At 42.8% G+C, this 16,100-nt stretch overlaps 2 protein-coding genes across 2 annotated transcripts; one reads left to right on the top strand and one right to left on the bottom strand.

The window, feature by feature from the left end:
* Positions 1-1,553: 1,553 nt before the first annotated feature.
* On the top strand, positions 1,554-3,095 carry LOC121961134 (nuclear factor 7, brain-like). The gene has a single exon (XM_042511010.1). The coding sequence runs from the start codon at positions 1,704-1,706 to the stop codon at positions 3,093-3,095; it is 1,392 nt and encodes a 463-aa protein (XP_042366944.1). The 5' UTR covers positions 1,554-1,703.
* A 9,671-nt stretch (positions 3,096-12,766) lies between these two features.
* On the bottom strand, positions 12,767-14,400 carry LOC121961143 (nuclear factor 7, ovary-like). The gene has a single exon (XM_042511021.1). It carries the CDS (start codon positions 14,387-14,389, stop codon positions 12,998-13,000), a length of 1,392 nt encoding a protein of 463 aa, XP_042366955.1. The 5' UTR covers positions 14,390-14,400; the 3' UTR covers positions 12,767-12,997.
* Positions 14,401-16,100: the final 1,700 nt, after the last annotated feature.

The raw sequence follows: 16,100 nt of genomic DNA on the forward strand, positions 1-16,100 counted from the left end.
TTACCTAAAATACCTCACTGTACCACTCATCTGTAGTACTTTACAGTACCTCTTAACTAAAAATGACCCTTGATACCGTTTACCTAAAATACACCACAGTGCCCTATACGTAAAATACCTCAAGGTACCCCTTACCTAAAATATTCAACAGTACCCCTTACCTAAAACAATAAATATCACCCCTTTACTAATAGCCCCTACCTGACATATTACAAAGTGCGTATTCCCTGTGTTGATGAAGGTTCTCAGTCATCCTTGTCAGTATATCCATTAGTGAAGTTTCATTGGCATCTGGACTAGTTTCAGTTTCTTGAAGACGTTTGGCCTCTCATCCAAGAAGCTTCTTCAGTTCAGCCGGCTGGAGGGGTGTGCAGGGTTTAAACCCTCTGGAGGTGTGTGCTACAGGGTCGTTAAGGTCACATGTGGACACTGAGTTTTATAGTTGTTAAGGCCGCTTGTGAGTCGTTGACCCAGTTCGGATTCGTGTAGGTCGTCGGGCCTAGAAGGGTCCAGCTGTGGTGGGTGTTGACCATATGTGACCTTAACGACTCTGTAGCACATGCATACGCAGGGTTTAAAGCCTGCTCCACCTTCCAGTTGGTCAGAACTGAAGAAACTTCTTGGATGAGAGGCCAAACGTCTAAAAGAAACTGAAACTAGCCCTGTTGCCAACGAAAAACAGCATTTATGGATGCCTGTTCCCTACAATATCTTATGGTAACCCTGCCTAAAAGATCTCAAAGAACCACTGACCTAGAATATATTTCATGGTACCCTTTTTCTATGACTGTAGGGAAATGGTACTGTAGGGCCTATGGTATTCCACAGTATTACTTACCAAGAACACTGCAGGGTCCCACTCATTCTATACTTCATAGTACCATTTTGCACAGTGGCCTTTGTTAGCCCATACCAATAATCTGTCATTCAAATGATCCCATGTTGTGCCAAATGTACGCCTTTCTTACAAATTTCATGGAAGCTCACACTACTGAAAATGCTTCACGGTACACTTAAACAATAATATTTCAGGGCTGCCATGCCACGCTATAGTTTGTTACTGGCTCCATATTCAATTCTATGGTGCCAGTTTTTCCATTATATGCCATGGTTTCCAGTTTTCCAGGCTAACCCTCAGCTGCAGTATGCAATGATATCTCATTACTGCATGCATGCAAGTTAAGTTGCATTGCTTATGATGCATACTACCCCACTAAATTATATTTTAACTCCCCCACCCACGATCAAAGTACTTTTGAATATAAACACACTGTTGCAAAGACCTGCTGCTAACCATCAGTCTGTCTTGGAATGACTCAGTACCCTGCAAGAGAGACTCAGACCTGTTTTACAGGTTCAGCACCTGCATTTAGCAGAGGATGCATGACGAAGCTCCGCCCCTCACCTGACTTAAGTGGGAGACTGTTTATTTTCTTTCTCACTGAAGAGACACGCAGACTGAACACAGGCGATCAGACTCACCTTCAGACCAAACTAACACCTCCTCTGAGTGAGTTCAGCTACAGGAGAGAAAAGTGGAAACTCGGACACTGCTGCTTCGACCTGCTGACTCTCCACGCACTGAATGTGAGTTTGACTACAAACACGACTCAAAGCGAAAGTAAATTTCAGTGAAGTGAGTCGAGGAGGGAGGGCCGACTGTACTTCTGTCCGCTGTGTTTTCAGCTTCACTCAGAGACTAAATGGCTTCCAGATCAGAGGAGGATCTCTGCTGTCCGGTCTGTCATGATGTCTTTAGAGATCCTGTTGTTCTGTCATGTGGCCACAACTTCTGTAAAGACTGTCTGAAGAGCTGGTGGACACAGAAACAAACTCAGGAGTGTCCAGTCTGCAAGAGAAGATCTTCAAAGGAGGAACCACCATTTAACTTTGCGTTAAAGAGCCGATGTGAGTCCCTCTCACAGGAGAAAGCTGCGAGAGCTTCAGAGGCTCTCTGCAGTCTGCACTCTGAGAAACTCAAACTCTTCTGTCTGGACCATCAGCAGCCGGTGTGTCTCGTCTGCAGAGATTCAGAAAAACACAGCGACCACAGATTCAGACCCGTCGATGAAGCTGCACGACAACACAAGAAGAAACTTCAGGAGACTCTGGAGCCCTTAAAGGAGAAGTTAAAGGTTTTTGAAGAAGTCAAAGTGAAGTCTGAACAAACAGCAGCTCACATTCATGTCCAGGCCCGACGCACAGAGACGCAGATTAAGGAGCAGTTTAAGAAGCTTCACCAGTTTCTGGAGGAGGAAGAGGAGGCCAGGATGGCTGCACTGAGGGAGGAAGAGGAGCAGAAGAGTCAGAGGATGAAGGAGGAGCTGGAGGCTCTGAGCAGAGAGATAGCAGCTCTTTCAGACACGGTCAGAGACGCAGAGGACGAGCTGAGAGCCGAAGACGTCTCCTTCCTGCAGAGATACAAGGCTGCGGTGGACAGAGTCCAGCAGCGCCCCCTGCTGGAGGATCCACAGCTGCTCTCAGGAGCTCTGATAGACGAGGCCAAACACCTGGGCAACCTCACCTTCAACATCTGGAACAAGATGAAGGACATGGTCTCCTACAGTCCTCTGATTCTGGACCCAAACACTGCTAACCCACATCTCGTCCTGTCTGAAGACCTGACCAGCATGAGGGCAGGAGATGAGGTACAGCAGCTTCCTGATAATCCAGAGAGACTTCTTTCTGACTGGTCTTTCCTCGGCTCTGAGGGCTTTAACTCCGGGACTCACAGCTGGGATGTCGAGGTCGGAAACAGTGCAGGCTGGGGTCTGGGCGTGTTAGCAGAGTCTGTCCACAGGAAGAAATTCATACAGTCTGGATTGTGGGGAATACGGTTCTATGAAGGTAAATATTCAGCATGGTCACTGCCAGCTCCAGCCACCGATCTGGTTCTGCAGAAGCAGCTAAAGAGGATCAGAGTGTATCTGGACTGGAACAAAGGAAAGCTGTCGTTCTCTGATGCTCATACTAACACACACATACACACCTTCACACACACTTTCACTGAGAGGATGTTTCCATATTTTGCCTCTGTGGATAAACTGGAGATATTACCGCTGAAGCTCCGTGTGACAGGGAAATATAACAGCTAGAGATCAAGAGGATGATTATATTTAGGATGCTGTTTATTTCTTAAAAGGGAAAGTCACTGAATTTAACATTTTAATCTGTCTGTCCAGTGACTAATTGTCCCACAGATTTTTATTTTAGGATTGAAGCTCCGGAGGGGCAGAACCTTATTTGTTTTGTGTTGGTTTGTTACGTGTTATTATTCTTTGTCTTCTGCCATGACTCAAACAGCCATGAGTTGGAATGAGCTGCAAACATGAAACGTGGTTCAATATCTGGAAATGAAATGCAAATGCTTACCCAGAAATATGATTCAAATTGGCCACCCGGTGACACTATAATTAATGCCTGTGACATGAAAAAGATCGGTGAGACATGGCTGTAGAGCAGTTCTCAGTGACTCTCGTTTGCTTTGTCTTTCTGTAGGATTCAGAAACTCCTCCTCTGCTCTCTGTTGCTCTCTCGCTCTTTGTATCTCAACTATTTATGAGATTCCCATCACCCCCCTCTCTCTCTGTCTTCCCATCTGTTTTATGACAACGCTTTCACTCTCTTTTGCTCTCACTTTTCTCATCTCGCTGCAGTCCAAAGATCAAATGTTTTATCAGACATGAAACTGTCGGGGAGTCTGTAAGGTCTGCGGCTGACAGCTGTGAGTGCAGAAAGTAATCCAGACAAACTGTTGTTTTCCACATGACCCTGCTTTCTCCGTCTCCTCCTCATCCAGTCTCTCTTTCACTTTGTCTCCATTGTTTTTCTTTTGCTTTTCATTCCTCTTTGTGTCTCTGTCTGCCACCCACTCTCCTCATAGCTCCTGACCTCTCCTGCTCCCAGATAGGACCGGCTCCCTCGGGGACACAGCCAAGTAGTCAGTTCCATTACAAGTCCAGGACCTGATGTATATCATCACTTTGCCATCCTTCTTTGCAACCTTTATCTCTCCCTCAGATGACTGTCTGTCCCTCGGCCCCCTCTGTGCCTCATTCCCTGGTTTGGAGACATGTCTCTCAGGAGGTGCACCATTTTCTCGCTCTCCATCTTTTTCCTCCTCCCTCTCCAGATTCAGTGCTTTTCTGCTTTTTTCCCACACTCAGATCTGACACATGATGCCCCAAACATACTGTAAGATGTGGATCTGTCTAACAGTGTTAGGAGGGTGTGTGTGTGTGTGCGTGTGTGTGTGTGTGTGTGTGTGTGTGTGTGTGTATGACCGTTTGTTCAAGGACGTCTCATGGTTAGCAGGGTTTTACAATTGTTGAAAAACCTGTTTAACTGAGTGTTTCACTAGGTAGGTTTCCATTAATCCTCAAATTGTGCAAACTGAAATTGTGAATATAAAATACGCCTAATGGAATCACATCTTTTTTGGAAAAAAACTCCCTTTTATTGTAAAAAAGTTTGCTGAAGGAGAACGTGTTTGACCTGTCGTGGTTTTGTCAAAAACAGTGGAGGTGGTATTTTTATAGTTTTTTTGGTTGAACAAACATTTATTACATTATAATTTTAACTTGAAAAAATCTTTTTTTTATGGAATTATGTGTCTGATAGAGAGTGGAGGAGGAGGAGAGTCTCCATCCAGTTGCAGTTTCTTTAATATCTTAGATAGAAAAGTACATCATATGACAACCCTTCAGTTTTTCTAGCTTGGTTTGACGGTATATCACTGCAACTCTGGCAGAGATCTGCACTCCACTGACTGCACTACTGTAATCACTAATGCACCAGATTTAATGCATATTCAATAAAACCCGCAGCACACATTTGCACAGTGATGTGATCCGAGTAAATGTGGGCCTGAATCTTTCATTCCTTCATCTTTAGTTACTCTAAATTTTATTTATTTTTCTCTTAAATTTTTCATCCTTCCTTGCTGTCCCCGCTCTGTCCTGTAGTGGCTGCTTTGCTGTATTCGGTTAGATGTGATGGAGATGACGATGCAGACTGAGGTTGTGACAGCAGTGAATGTGAAATCAGTGTGCCACATCCACATTTGCATCCTCTGTTGTAGTGACTCTGGAGCTTGTTTCTTTCTCTCGCTCACTTCCTGCCCTGCCAGAGGGGTAAAGGCAGTGATCCGGCAGGCACCTCGTTAGATACATATCCCTTACCCCGCTTCCAAAATCTGCAATACAGAGACACAGATCCCTAGTCGGAGAAGTCATTGCAATTCATTGAGGCTTGAAATTAATTTCATATGTCTTTACACGAGAATCCAGCTGGGCAGAGAGCGGAGCTGCGAGAAACAAGAGGCGAAGAATTCACTGACGCACACACATGGATAATCATGCATATTCATGATCATGATGATAACGCTGCACTGTACTGTGTGCTGAAACCATATCAGCTCTGAATAACAAAACACAACGCAGAACCAAACTTTGAAGAGGCGACACAGTTACCTCCGCAGACAGCAGCTCTGACGCAGTCTGGTTACATCACACGAGCTGAACACCATATCGCTCCAGCAGGACGTCCTGTTGTCCCCAGGGTTCAAAACACTCATCATGTAACCACAATGTCATCGCACATCTCTCCCCGCTCATGATAGCCTTCTGCTGTCTCTGTCGGATAGAAATATCCCAAAAAAGTTTACGAAAAGCTGTCCAAAAATGGCCGTGGATGATGTCAGAGGTCTGATATTAAACACAAAAGTCCAGTTCCAGTTAGTAGAGAGACACACCTGCTGTCTATGTCCCCCATGTCCCCCACAGACTCAGTGTTTTACACGAGTTGCTGTTATGTCACAAGTTCAAGGTGTTCTTAAAACTATCGAAATACAAATACACAAACATTAAAAGAAATATGTGCGAAAACTTTGCCTAAACTATTAGCAGGTTGTTTAGGGTGCTGGTGACAAAAGGACGGTTGTCATGGCGACAGCTGTTTATCTTTCATCGTAAAGCTTGCAAATTTAACAATAGAAATGTATCATTCACATTCACTATGCCCTCTTTACCATCAAAATTAAAATGCATGCTTCTTAAAAAAATGCATGACAACCTCACTCAAAAATAGTTGATACATTTCTTCCCCATTTCTACAAGTCTCCTGAAACCCCATTCTGAAGACATCAAATACAGCCACTTTTGCAGTGCTTTTGGCGTGAGATCCCGATGCCAAAAGCCACCTTTCGCGTCCCCCCTGTTTCGCCACCGAATGCCGTTGGCTGAGAAGGCAGCTGGATAGAAACGTTCACAGAATCTGTAGCCTCAACGCACCACTGCCGGTAATAACGTGAGATCAGGAGAGGAAGTCTACACAGACGTCACGTCAACAGCAGACACAGAAGGATACCTCGAGCGTAAAGTGTAGACGCGGAAGTTCAATGCAAGGCGGCAATACGTGACGAGTTAGGATGAGAACGTTTTGAACTGCATTCAAATGAATGAGACATTTACATTTTTTTACCTTTACATTTATATAATGTACGGCATTTTATGGTAATCCATCAAATCGTTGTTGAGGTATTTTGCAGATTTACCTGCTATGGGAGTAATGAAGGATTTTTCGTTATTTTATTCCAGTCCGGACTGATCAGCTTTGCCATCAGCAGCGTGCCACTAGCACAAAGGCATAAAAGGCAAAAATCTTACAGCATTATGAAAGAAAGTTAAAAATATTTCTGGAGGATGTTGAAGGTTAACTGTTAAAAAAAGTTAACTTATCTCAGAGACCTGAAGCCCCACACACCTACAAAGAGTCAACAGGTACAAAGTGTTGGTTTTTACATTAATGAAGCTGCATTTAAATAAACCTTGTCGCCCATGCAAAACTTTACCTCAACACTCTTGGACAGGAAGACTGAATCTGTACAAAACTGAACACGGCATCCAATTATTAACTGTACAGCAAATACTCCCAATCTGGCAATGTATGCTGTTTGCCTTCTGGCACAAACACTGCTGGAACTTGTTTTTAATGGAAACGCTGCTCTCTGGGGCTGCGGATGATGTATCCCTTCACTTAAAACTACCAGATTTACTCGTTCTGACTCGCTGCCAGTACTTCCCTCTGAGCACTAATCAATTGTGTGATTAAGTAACAAGACAGTGCATTATAAGCTGGTCCAAAAAGTGAAATTGTACTCCATGAGCACCGAGAACAACAGTGAATAAAGAGGAAAGACAGAGTGATGAGTGAAATGTAACCTTTAGTTTGTGAAATACAGGGCACAGGAAGTTGGCGAAATATAAATGTGATTCCTTCTGTGGTGTTTTTATGTACGGCTCTGTAATCCCACCTGTAATTCCAATATGAACACGTCGGTACAGTTAAATCAGAACACCTGTTTGCAAAAATAAGATAAGCTGGGACTTTGTGGCGCTGCCTTGATTAGTTTCAGCCGATTTCCAATTATCGAGCTTCCTTTGATTTGAAGTTTTCCTGTTTTCAGTTCGACAGATTTTTGTTGTTCTTATTCTGCAATGTTTGCATTTGTTTTGTCTTCTGATGAAATGAAAATAAGAAAACTCCAATCTCGGGTCGCAGTGTTACACCTGAAGTTTCTCTGCCTTTAAAACGGAGAAAACTTATATCAGATCAGGCGTGTTTCCCCCCCGGAGCTCTCCTGCCCCCCTCATGTCTCCTTTGTCGCTATTCAAACTTGTGCGAGCAGATTTTCTTTGTGAGATTCTTGTTCTTGGCAGCCGCTGAATAGAACACACAAATAATTCAGTCAGAGGGACAATCCAGCCTTCAGCTGGGAGGACAGGAGCGTGCTGGAAACACCACAGAGAAGATTAAAAAGATGGCAGAGTGAGGAGCACCTACTCACATCTCAACGGAGGGATGCAAAAGGAGAACAGAGAGAGGACGAAGAAACAAAAAGATGAGATGTGAGATGATGAGAGGGGTTTGTGTGTGAACATTTTTCAAACTGTCTGCTTTTTTAAAAATCTTGTGTGTGTGTGTCTCTTCATTTTTAATCTGTGCCCCATCTCTAAATTTGGACGTTTCTGCAGATTCATGAACGCAGCACTGGTGAAACTTTTTATTTTTATCCTTCAGTGGCAGTTTGAGTCAAAGTCCAAGATGTCCAATACAGCCACTTTTTTGTGATTTCAGTGTAAGCTCTCGATGCTGAAGCCATCTGTCACGGCAATATGATACGCCGCTGGATGCTGTCAGGTCAAAACACTGCCGGTAACGACATAATACGTTTAAGAGAAGGGAACGTCCCTGCAGGGCGGACAGGAGAGGTGGGCGGTGGGAGATCGATGGATCTAATAAACCTGGACTTTCATGCAGGAGTCCGGTGTTCGCCTCCTGTCTGAATGTGATGTTTTTTTTTCTCCGCCTCACCATGTGCCTCCTTCCCTGAATCCCAACCATCCATGGCAGCATATGCTTTTGTTGCCTAAACATAACCACGCGCAGCGTCATCACGCCATGACTCGTGTTGACGTCAGCAGCCCCTTTTCACTGTACAGGAAACAGTATGGAGCCCAATTTCTGTTCAAAAACTCTTGCTTTTACCGTTAAAAAGGTGCTAAAATATAGATAAAAAGGGGAGCTAAACCAAGACACTCTGCCTTAAATAAAAAGCTTTATTATAAAGGCGAGTTCATAAAGGAACAGATTAAAATGAAGCCAACGTGTTTGGGCCAACAAAGAGCCTTCATCAGGGCATGAACACGAAAGAAGAGCAGCATCTCTATCTAACCTGAGTTAGACCGATGAACCGGCGATAACGTTCACGTTCTGTGCAGCACATTTCTGACTGAACACATTTTAACGTTGACATCATCACTTTGAATTTGTGTCTAGTTTTTGTAATGAGATTTAGTAACAAAAGACTCCAACAAAAGATACCAGAAAACATGTTCTCATCACCATTTAAGATCAAAAAGTGATTAAAAATGTGATAATGTGTCTCAGAGTTACTCAAATGTTCGTTAATGTGCTTTTCATGTACCCTGATGGTGCATTTTTTGGTCATTTTGTTATATTTTAGCACATTTCTGTCGTGCTCGTTGGACTGTTCAGTGATAGATTGAGAGTGAGTGAAAAATGTATGATTTTCAAGCCTTTATGTCTTTATTTTTCGTTGTAGTTTTCATGTTGTATGAAAGTGTTTCGGATGTTTGACGGCGAGGAAACAAATCTTCAGAAAACGTCAGTATGAAGCGCGGTCGCTCAGTCTTTGGATCCGTGCAGCTTCAATCACAATGTTTCGACAAAGTGTTAAAGTTCAGTTTCAGTCCTGGTTTATTAGGCGCCACCTTTGGTTACTATGGTAACACCAATACTGCAAACAGTGGCTGGTTATTACGAGAGATAATTAATACATTGGATGGCTTTGCACCAAAAATAGGGTTTGATTTCATACAGATCTGCAGGATTATAACTTTGACATAAAGCTTCCTTGTTTCTACAGTTGTGTTTCACGGTTGTTTTACGTCCCCAGAAGACGTGATGTTTCGAGGACAACTCGTTCTCGTTTTTTTGTGCTGCAGTCACAATCCGGCTCTCACATGGAGATCATTTTAATTACAATTTAATCTGACAAGTGGATCTGACTGTAAATCATGATAATCGTGCTCTGAGCTCGGGGTCATATGGTCGCCGGAGTAATCCACTGAAACATGGGATTAATATCATTAACCTGATTGCATCAACATGCAAACATGCTACAGAGTATTGTTCAGAACGCGCGTATGTGTGTATGTGTGTGTGTGTGTGTGTGTGTGTGTGTGTGTGTGTGTGTGTGTGTGTGTGTGTGTGTGTGAGATGTTACTGTTTGCATGCATGATTTTATATACCAGCTTTTGTGCCCCGAGCGCCTCTCGCTGTACAGTATATTTTTGCTTGTTTGAGTGTTTTTGCATTCCTGTATGAAAAAATGAAACTCCATTGTAAACAACAACAACAACAACAACAACAACAACAACAACCAAACAAGACATCAGCCCCCTGCACAGAAAAGTCAACCACCCCCTGCAGCCCAGTCTGATGCTTATCATGTTAAATGACCCAAAGTCTCACAGCGTTACTCTCAGATCAAACTCTCACAAAATACCATATGTTAAAATACTGTGTGTGTGTGTGTGTGTGTGTGTGTGTGTGTGTGTGTGTGTGTTCCCCTCTCTTTTACACAAAGCAGCATGACCAAACGTTCAGTTCTGGCAGCTGTGACACCTCTTGACTTGCAGATCTCGTGACACCGCAGCTCTGCGGTGGCTCACTGTTTCTCGCAAGCGTTTTGAAACGGAACCGTTTTTTTTCCTCGACGCCAAAAATTCTTTAGAGCAAAGACTTTACATTCAGGTCTGAGAACGATTAGGATGCTTTGTCTTCTTTGTGTGTTTATAGGCAGAGTGTGTTCACCATTAAATCAGCTTTAGCCAATGAGGACGCGTGAATGAAATGTGTGGCTTCATGAGAGGCGGGGCCTGAACATGGTGATGAGCTGGTCTTTCTATTGGTCAGCAGTGACCATATCACGAATCATAGAAATGTCCATAATCCCAGAAACCTCTATACAATCCAAGAAATGTCCTAAAAATATCCTACAATCCAAAAAAAACATCCTCAAATCATAGAAACGTCCCAAAATCCCCAAAGTTTTTTTAAAACTAAAGTCCTAGAAACATCCTTAAATCCTAATAAGGTGCTAAAATCATGGACATTTTTCAAATTCCAGAAAAATGTAAAATTGAAAAGTCAAAGTTAAAAACAGTACAGAGCTTTGTGTTAACCCTTTGAAACCTGTGCATTAAAAACACAGATGAGCAACTTAACAAGACACGGCCCAAAAAAACAGAAATTATTGTAAAAAACAAGAAATAAAAAAAAGACCAGAAAGGTGATGGAATTTCTTTGTTTTAAGTATACATTTTAACATAGTTTGGAATATAAAAACTTAGAATAATTATAAACATAGTTTTCTGGACATTTTACCTTTATATATATATATACTGAATGCTTCAATGTTCAGCTCATTTTCTTGTCACCTTTTACTTAGTCCTTGAAATTGGTGAGATATTACTTGCTGTGCGTTATTTTTCAAGGACATCAGGTTTCAAAGGGTTAAAGAGCTGAAAATGATCACTGATTGGTTTTTAAACACGTTGTTGTTTAGCATTAAAAGCTAATTAACCCCTGCCCTGCCTGCTGCGTGTAAAGAGCGTCTCTCAGAGCGCCTCAGTGACACCGTGAAGACACCATCGGGTCACTGTGAAGACAAGATTACGCCGCAGGTTCAGAGCATTATGGGTATTTGTGTAAAAGCTCAGGTGTCATATGAACGCTGATCTGGGGTCAGCTCTTTAAATCCCTCCGACGTCGTCAGGCTTAAAGGAAGCTGAATAAATGTCATCTTCTGTGAAGGGCATCTCCATGACTGACACACACACACACACACACACACACACACACACACACACACACACACACACACACACAGAGAGAGTTATCTCATGCCGCCTGGGAGGAAACACTAATCGATATTCTTATTATAACAATGTTTGAAATGACAATGTGAGTTCAATGTGAAAGTGCAACTAATGTGATTAAACCCTTCAAGGCTCGCTTTAACATCACACACACTCGTGTCGCTCTTTGCACAAAATGAATATTTAATTAGCAGCTACATTGACTGTGACAGGTCACCTAGTGGAAATAGCATGTATTTCCTCCATATGCCAAATATGGTCAAAATGACCTCATCAGGTGGAAAATAGTCAAAATGACAAATTCAGAGTCAAAAGCCCAGAATGACACCCAGAAATAATACAAGTCCTGTTTTTCTGCTCTGATGGCTGTGGGATCAAAAATGTCAGTTTGAATGGGTTTCAATGGAGCATTTTTTCGGACCTGAACAGTCTGAATGTAACTATTTAGTTTCCACAGTGTATTTTAGACTTATTGTAGGAGCTGAGCTGCAAATTCACTGATTACACTCAAATACACAATCTGGACTACATTTAGGACACATGCATCAACACACACACAGTTATCACAACAGGAGGGAGGAAAAGCAGGTTAAATGTGCCAAACAGTCCCCGAGGGTTAACCCTTGGGACATTGATGGTCCCCAGAGGGTCAATCCTCCTGACTTTAGTAATGACTTTTGGTGCCATTGTGAGATTTTTTTGTGCCATTTGACATTTTTGTGTTCCCAATGACATTTTGCATCACCAGCAGAATGTCATTTTGACTTTTTATGTGAAACATCTTAAAATCTACAGGATTGGCACAAAAGTTTGGACAGACATTCTCTTTGTTGATCCTCTGACTCTTAATGTAGGACTTCATCAAGGTCACATTTTAATGTGTCCAACGCTTTGGTTTATAACATGCAGAACTGATGTTATTCATATCATCAAAAGTGATGAAACTCGTTTATTAGTCACAAATCTGTTTTTTGTTTTTATTCAAAGTTTCCAGTGTTGATCTTATTTGATTCATTATCTTATATTTATATTTGTCTCAACCTTTTCTTGTTTGATGGGGAAACAGCAGAGAAATATTCAGTTCTGAAATCACAGATACTACATAACATCTGAACCCAAACTGAGACATCCACCTTAAAACTGAGACATCCACCTTAAAACTGAGACATCCACCTTAAAACTGACACATCCACCTTAAAACTGATTGACTTCTTCTCTGACTTAATGACTAAAGGCAGAGTTCAACTGATGAAAAAACTTTTACAGACACAATCATTTAGATTTAAACTGTTCGTGTATTTTGGATCATATGAAACATATTTTACATATTGTAAACATTTCATTTCATATAATTAAACATTTGTTTTAATGTCTGGAAAACTTATAATCTGGACAATAACATAGAATAACATTGGTTTGTTCTGAACAGTGATTGGCCGATCAAACATGCAGTTATTGATATATTGTTTTCCTTTATTTGGATCGTATCAGTTTTCATGAAGTGGTTGCTGCTCGCCGTGGCTTAACTTTCTCTAACTGCTCTGTTTGGCCGTCACACAGAGCTTCAGTGGTAATATCTTCAGTTTATCTCCAGAGCTAATGTACGGAAACATCCTCTCAGTGAAAGTGTGTGTGAAGGTGTGTATATGTGTGTTAGTATCCGGATCAGAGAACGACAGTTTTCCTTTGTTCCAGTCCAGATTCACTCGGATCCTCTGGATCTTTTTCTCCACTCTCAGATTTGTCATTGATGCTGGTCCCGACCACGCTGAGTATTTTCCGTCAGAGAAACACATTCTCCAAATTCCAGACCCAATAAGTCCCTTCCTGTGGACAGACTCTGCTAACACGCCCAGTGACCAGCCTGTACTGTCTCCGACCTCGACGTCCCAGCTGTGAGTCCCTGAGTCAAAGCCCTCTGAGCCGAGGACGGAGCAATAATAATCAAACCGCTCTGGATTATCAGGAAGCTGCTTTTTCTCCTCACCTCGTCTCATGCTGGTCAGGTCTTCAGACAGGACGAGATGTGGGTTAGCAGTGTTTGGGTCCAGAATCAGAGGACTGTAGGAGACCATGTCCTTCATCTTGTTCCAGATGTTGAAGGTGAGGTTGCCCAGGTGTTTGGCCTCGTCTATCAGAGCTCCTGAGAGCAGCTGTGGATCCTCCAGCAGGGGGCGCTGCTGGACTCTGTCCACCGCAGCCTGGTATCTCTGCAGGAAGGAGACGTCTTCGGCTCTCAGCTCGTCCTCTGCGTCTCTGACCGTGTCTGAAAGAGCTGCTATCTCTCTGCTCAGAGCCTCCAGCTCCTCCTTCATCCTCTGACTCTTCTGCTCCTCTTCCTCCCTCAGTGCAGCCATCCTGGCCTCCTCTTCCTCCTCCAGAAACTGGTGAAGCTTCTTAAACTGCTCCTTAATCTGCGTCTCTGTGCGTCGGGCCTGGACATGAATGTGAGCTGCTGTTTGTTCAGACTTCACTTTGACTTCTTCAAAAACCTTTAACTTCTCCTTTAAGGGCTCCAGAGTCTCCTGAAGTTTCTTCTTGTGCTGTCGTGCAGCTTCATCGACGGGTCTGAATCTGTGGTCGCTGTGTTTTTCTGAATCTCTGCAGACGAGACACACCGGCTGCTGATGGTCCAGACAGAAGAGTTTGAGTTTCTCAGAGTGCAGACTGCAGAGAGCCTCTGAAGCTCTCGCAGCTTTCTCCTGTGAGAGGGACTCACATCGGCTCTTTAACGCAAAGTTAAATGGTGGTTCCTCCTTTGAAGATCTTCTCTTACAAACTGGACACTCCTGTGCTGGTTTCTGTGTCCACCAGCTCTTCAGACAGTCTTTACAGAAGCTGTGGCTACATGACAGAAGAACAGGATCTCTGAAGACGTCCTGACAGACCGGACAGCAGAGATCCTCCTCTGATCTGGAAGCCATTTAGTCTCTGAGTGAAGCTGAAAACACAGCAGACAGACGTGGAGAGTCAGCAGGTCGAAGCAGCAGTGTCCGAGTTTCCACTTTTCTCTCCTGTAGCTGAACTCACTCAGAGGAGGGTGTTAGTTTGGTCTGAAGGTGAGTCTGATCGCCTGTGTTCAGTCTGCGTGTCTCTTCAGTGAGAGTTAGAGACAGTTTCCTGCTTTGACTCGTGTGAGTCACATGATGGGTGGAGTTTCGTTTTTAAATATTAACTACTAAATATTGTGTCACACAGCGCTGTTTCATTCCAAAGTGCTAAATTACTGCTCGGCATGTAGACTGACGACTGCTTGTTTGTGTTCAGAAGTTTCGGTTTAATGTGGTGGAGGAGTTAAGATATAATTCAGTAAATCAAAAAGAGTGAATATTTAGGTCAGAGAGGAGCGAGCAGCAAGCAAGTGAAACTTCTTTGAGCTCAAGTTGCATTTATCAGCTGAGACTGGTGGGGCTGGTGTCGTTTTCACTTTGTAAATCAGAATTTGTGTGCGTGTGTGTGTGTGTGTGTGTGTGTGTGTGTGTGTGTGTGTGTGTGTGTGTGTGTGTGTGTGTGTGTGTTTGTGTGTGTGTTTTGTGTGTGTGTGTTTCAAAATGTGGTCCCGGAAATGCCAAATGAAGCAGGAAGCAGCAGCATGATTTACAGATGGGTGATTTCAGCTGAGAATGCAGCTGGTAACAGTGTAAAATAAGGAGAACAGAAAATGACCCAAATTCTGTTTCATTGTCAATCTTACAAAATACAAAAGAGAGAAATCAAAGGCAGCACTTAACAAAGTCAAACCACCAGCAGGGAAGATGATAAACTGCTGTTAGTTGAGGAGAGCTCGTTGGATTTGGTCCCGATCCTCACAGGTATGAATATGGGACACTAAATTTTATTGTTTCTTTTTAAAGTGTTTACTTAAATCTCTGCAAACCTCTCAATATCTGAATTATATTAACTGAAATAGTCCATTTCAGGTCCAAAGCCAGTGTATCAGGTTCTGTTATATCACCTTAAAGAGCACAGGCGCTGTAACATGCTAAATGTTCACCTGCTTCCTGCGCGCAGAACAAACTGTCAGCGGTTTACTTTTATCTGCTGCACAGCAGCTCAGACCGAACTGTCATTATCAGAAATGAAATAGCAAATCAATGCGTTAATTACGCAATAACGTCTGCCAGAGCTTTTCAAGTAGGCGTGCTTTTATTGCGATCATTACGATCCTGAAAACTCATTACAGAGAGGAAAATCGATACACAGATATTCCATCTGAACCATCAGCGCTCCAGACTGCAGTGTTTGTTAATTACAGCCGATAATCAGGAGCTGTGTGTTATTTTCAGTGTGAAGGCAAAATTCACGAATGAGTTTGTGTTTTCAAAATCAGGAAGTTAAAACCTGCCAATAGCAAACAACATTTCCTGTCTATTCCTCTGAAATATTCATAATGAACTGAGTCAAAGTGATGTTTTTAAATTAAATTTTGGAGCAGACTGTGTTTTCCTTCATTATGTTTTGCCGGGTTTTTATCCGATGAGTAATCTCTCCAGTGAGAATGAGTCAAACACAGACTCTGATTGGGAACGAGGAGGAATTTGTGGCTTTTCTCTAAAGTGGTTTTTAACGCTGGATATTATTCACGATGAATTCCCCTCGACGGGACGTTCAGAAGCTGGTGAAGAGAACGACAGC

This window comes from Plectropomus leopardus, chromosome 2 (assembly GCF_008729295.1).
Source record: "Plectropomus leopardus isolate mb chromosome 2, YSFRI_Pleo_2.0, whole genome shotgun sequence".
Lineage (NCBI taxonomy): Eukaryota > Metazoa > Chordata > Actinopteri > Perciformes > Serranidae > Plectropomus > Plectropomus leopardus.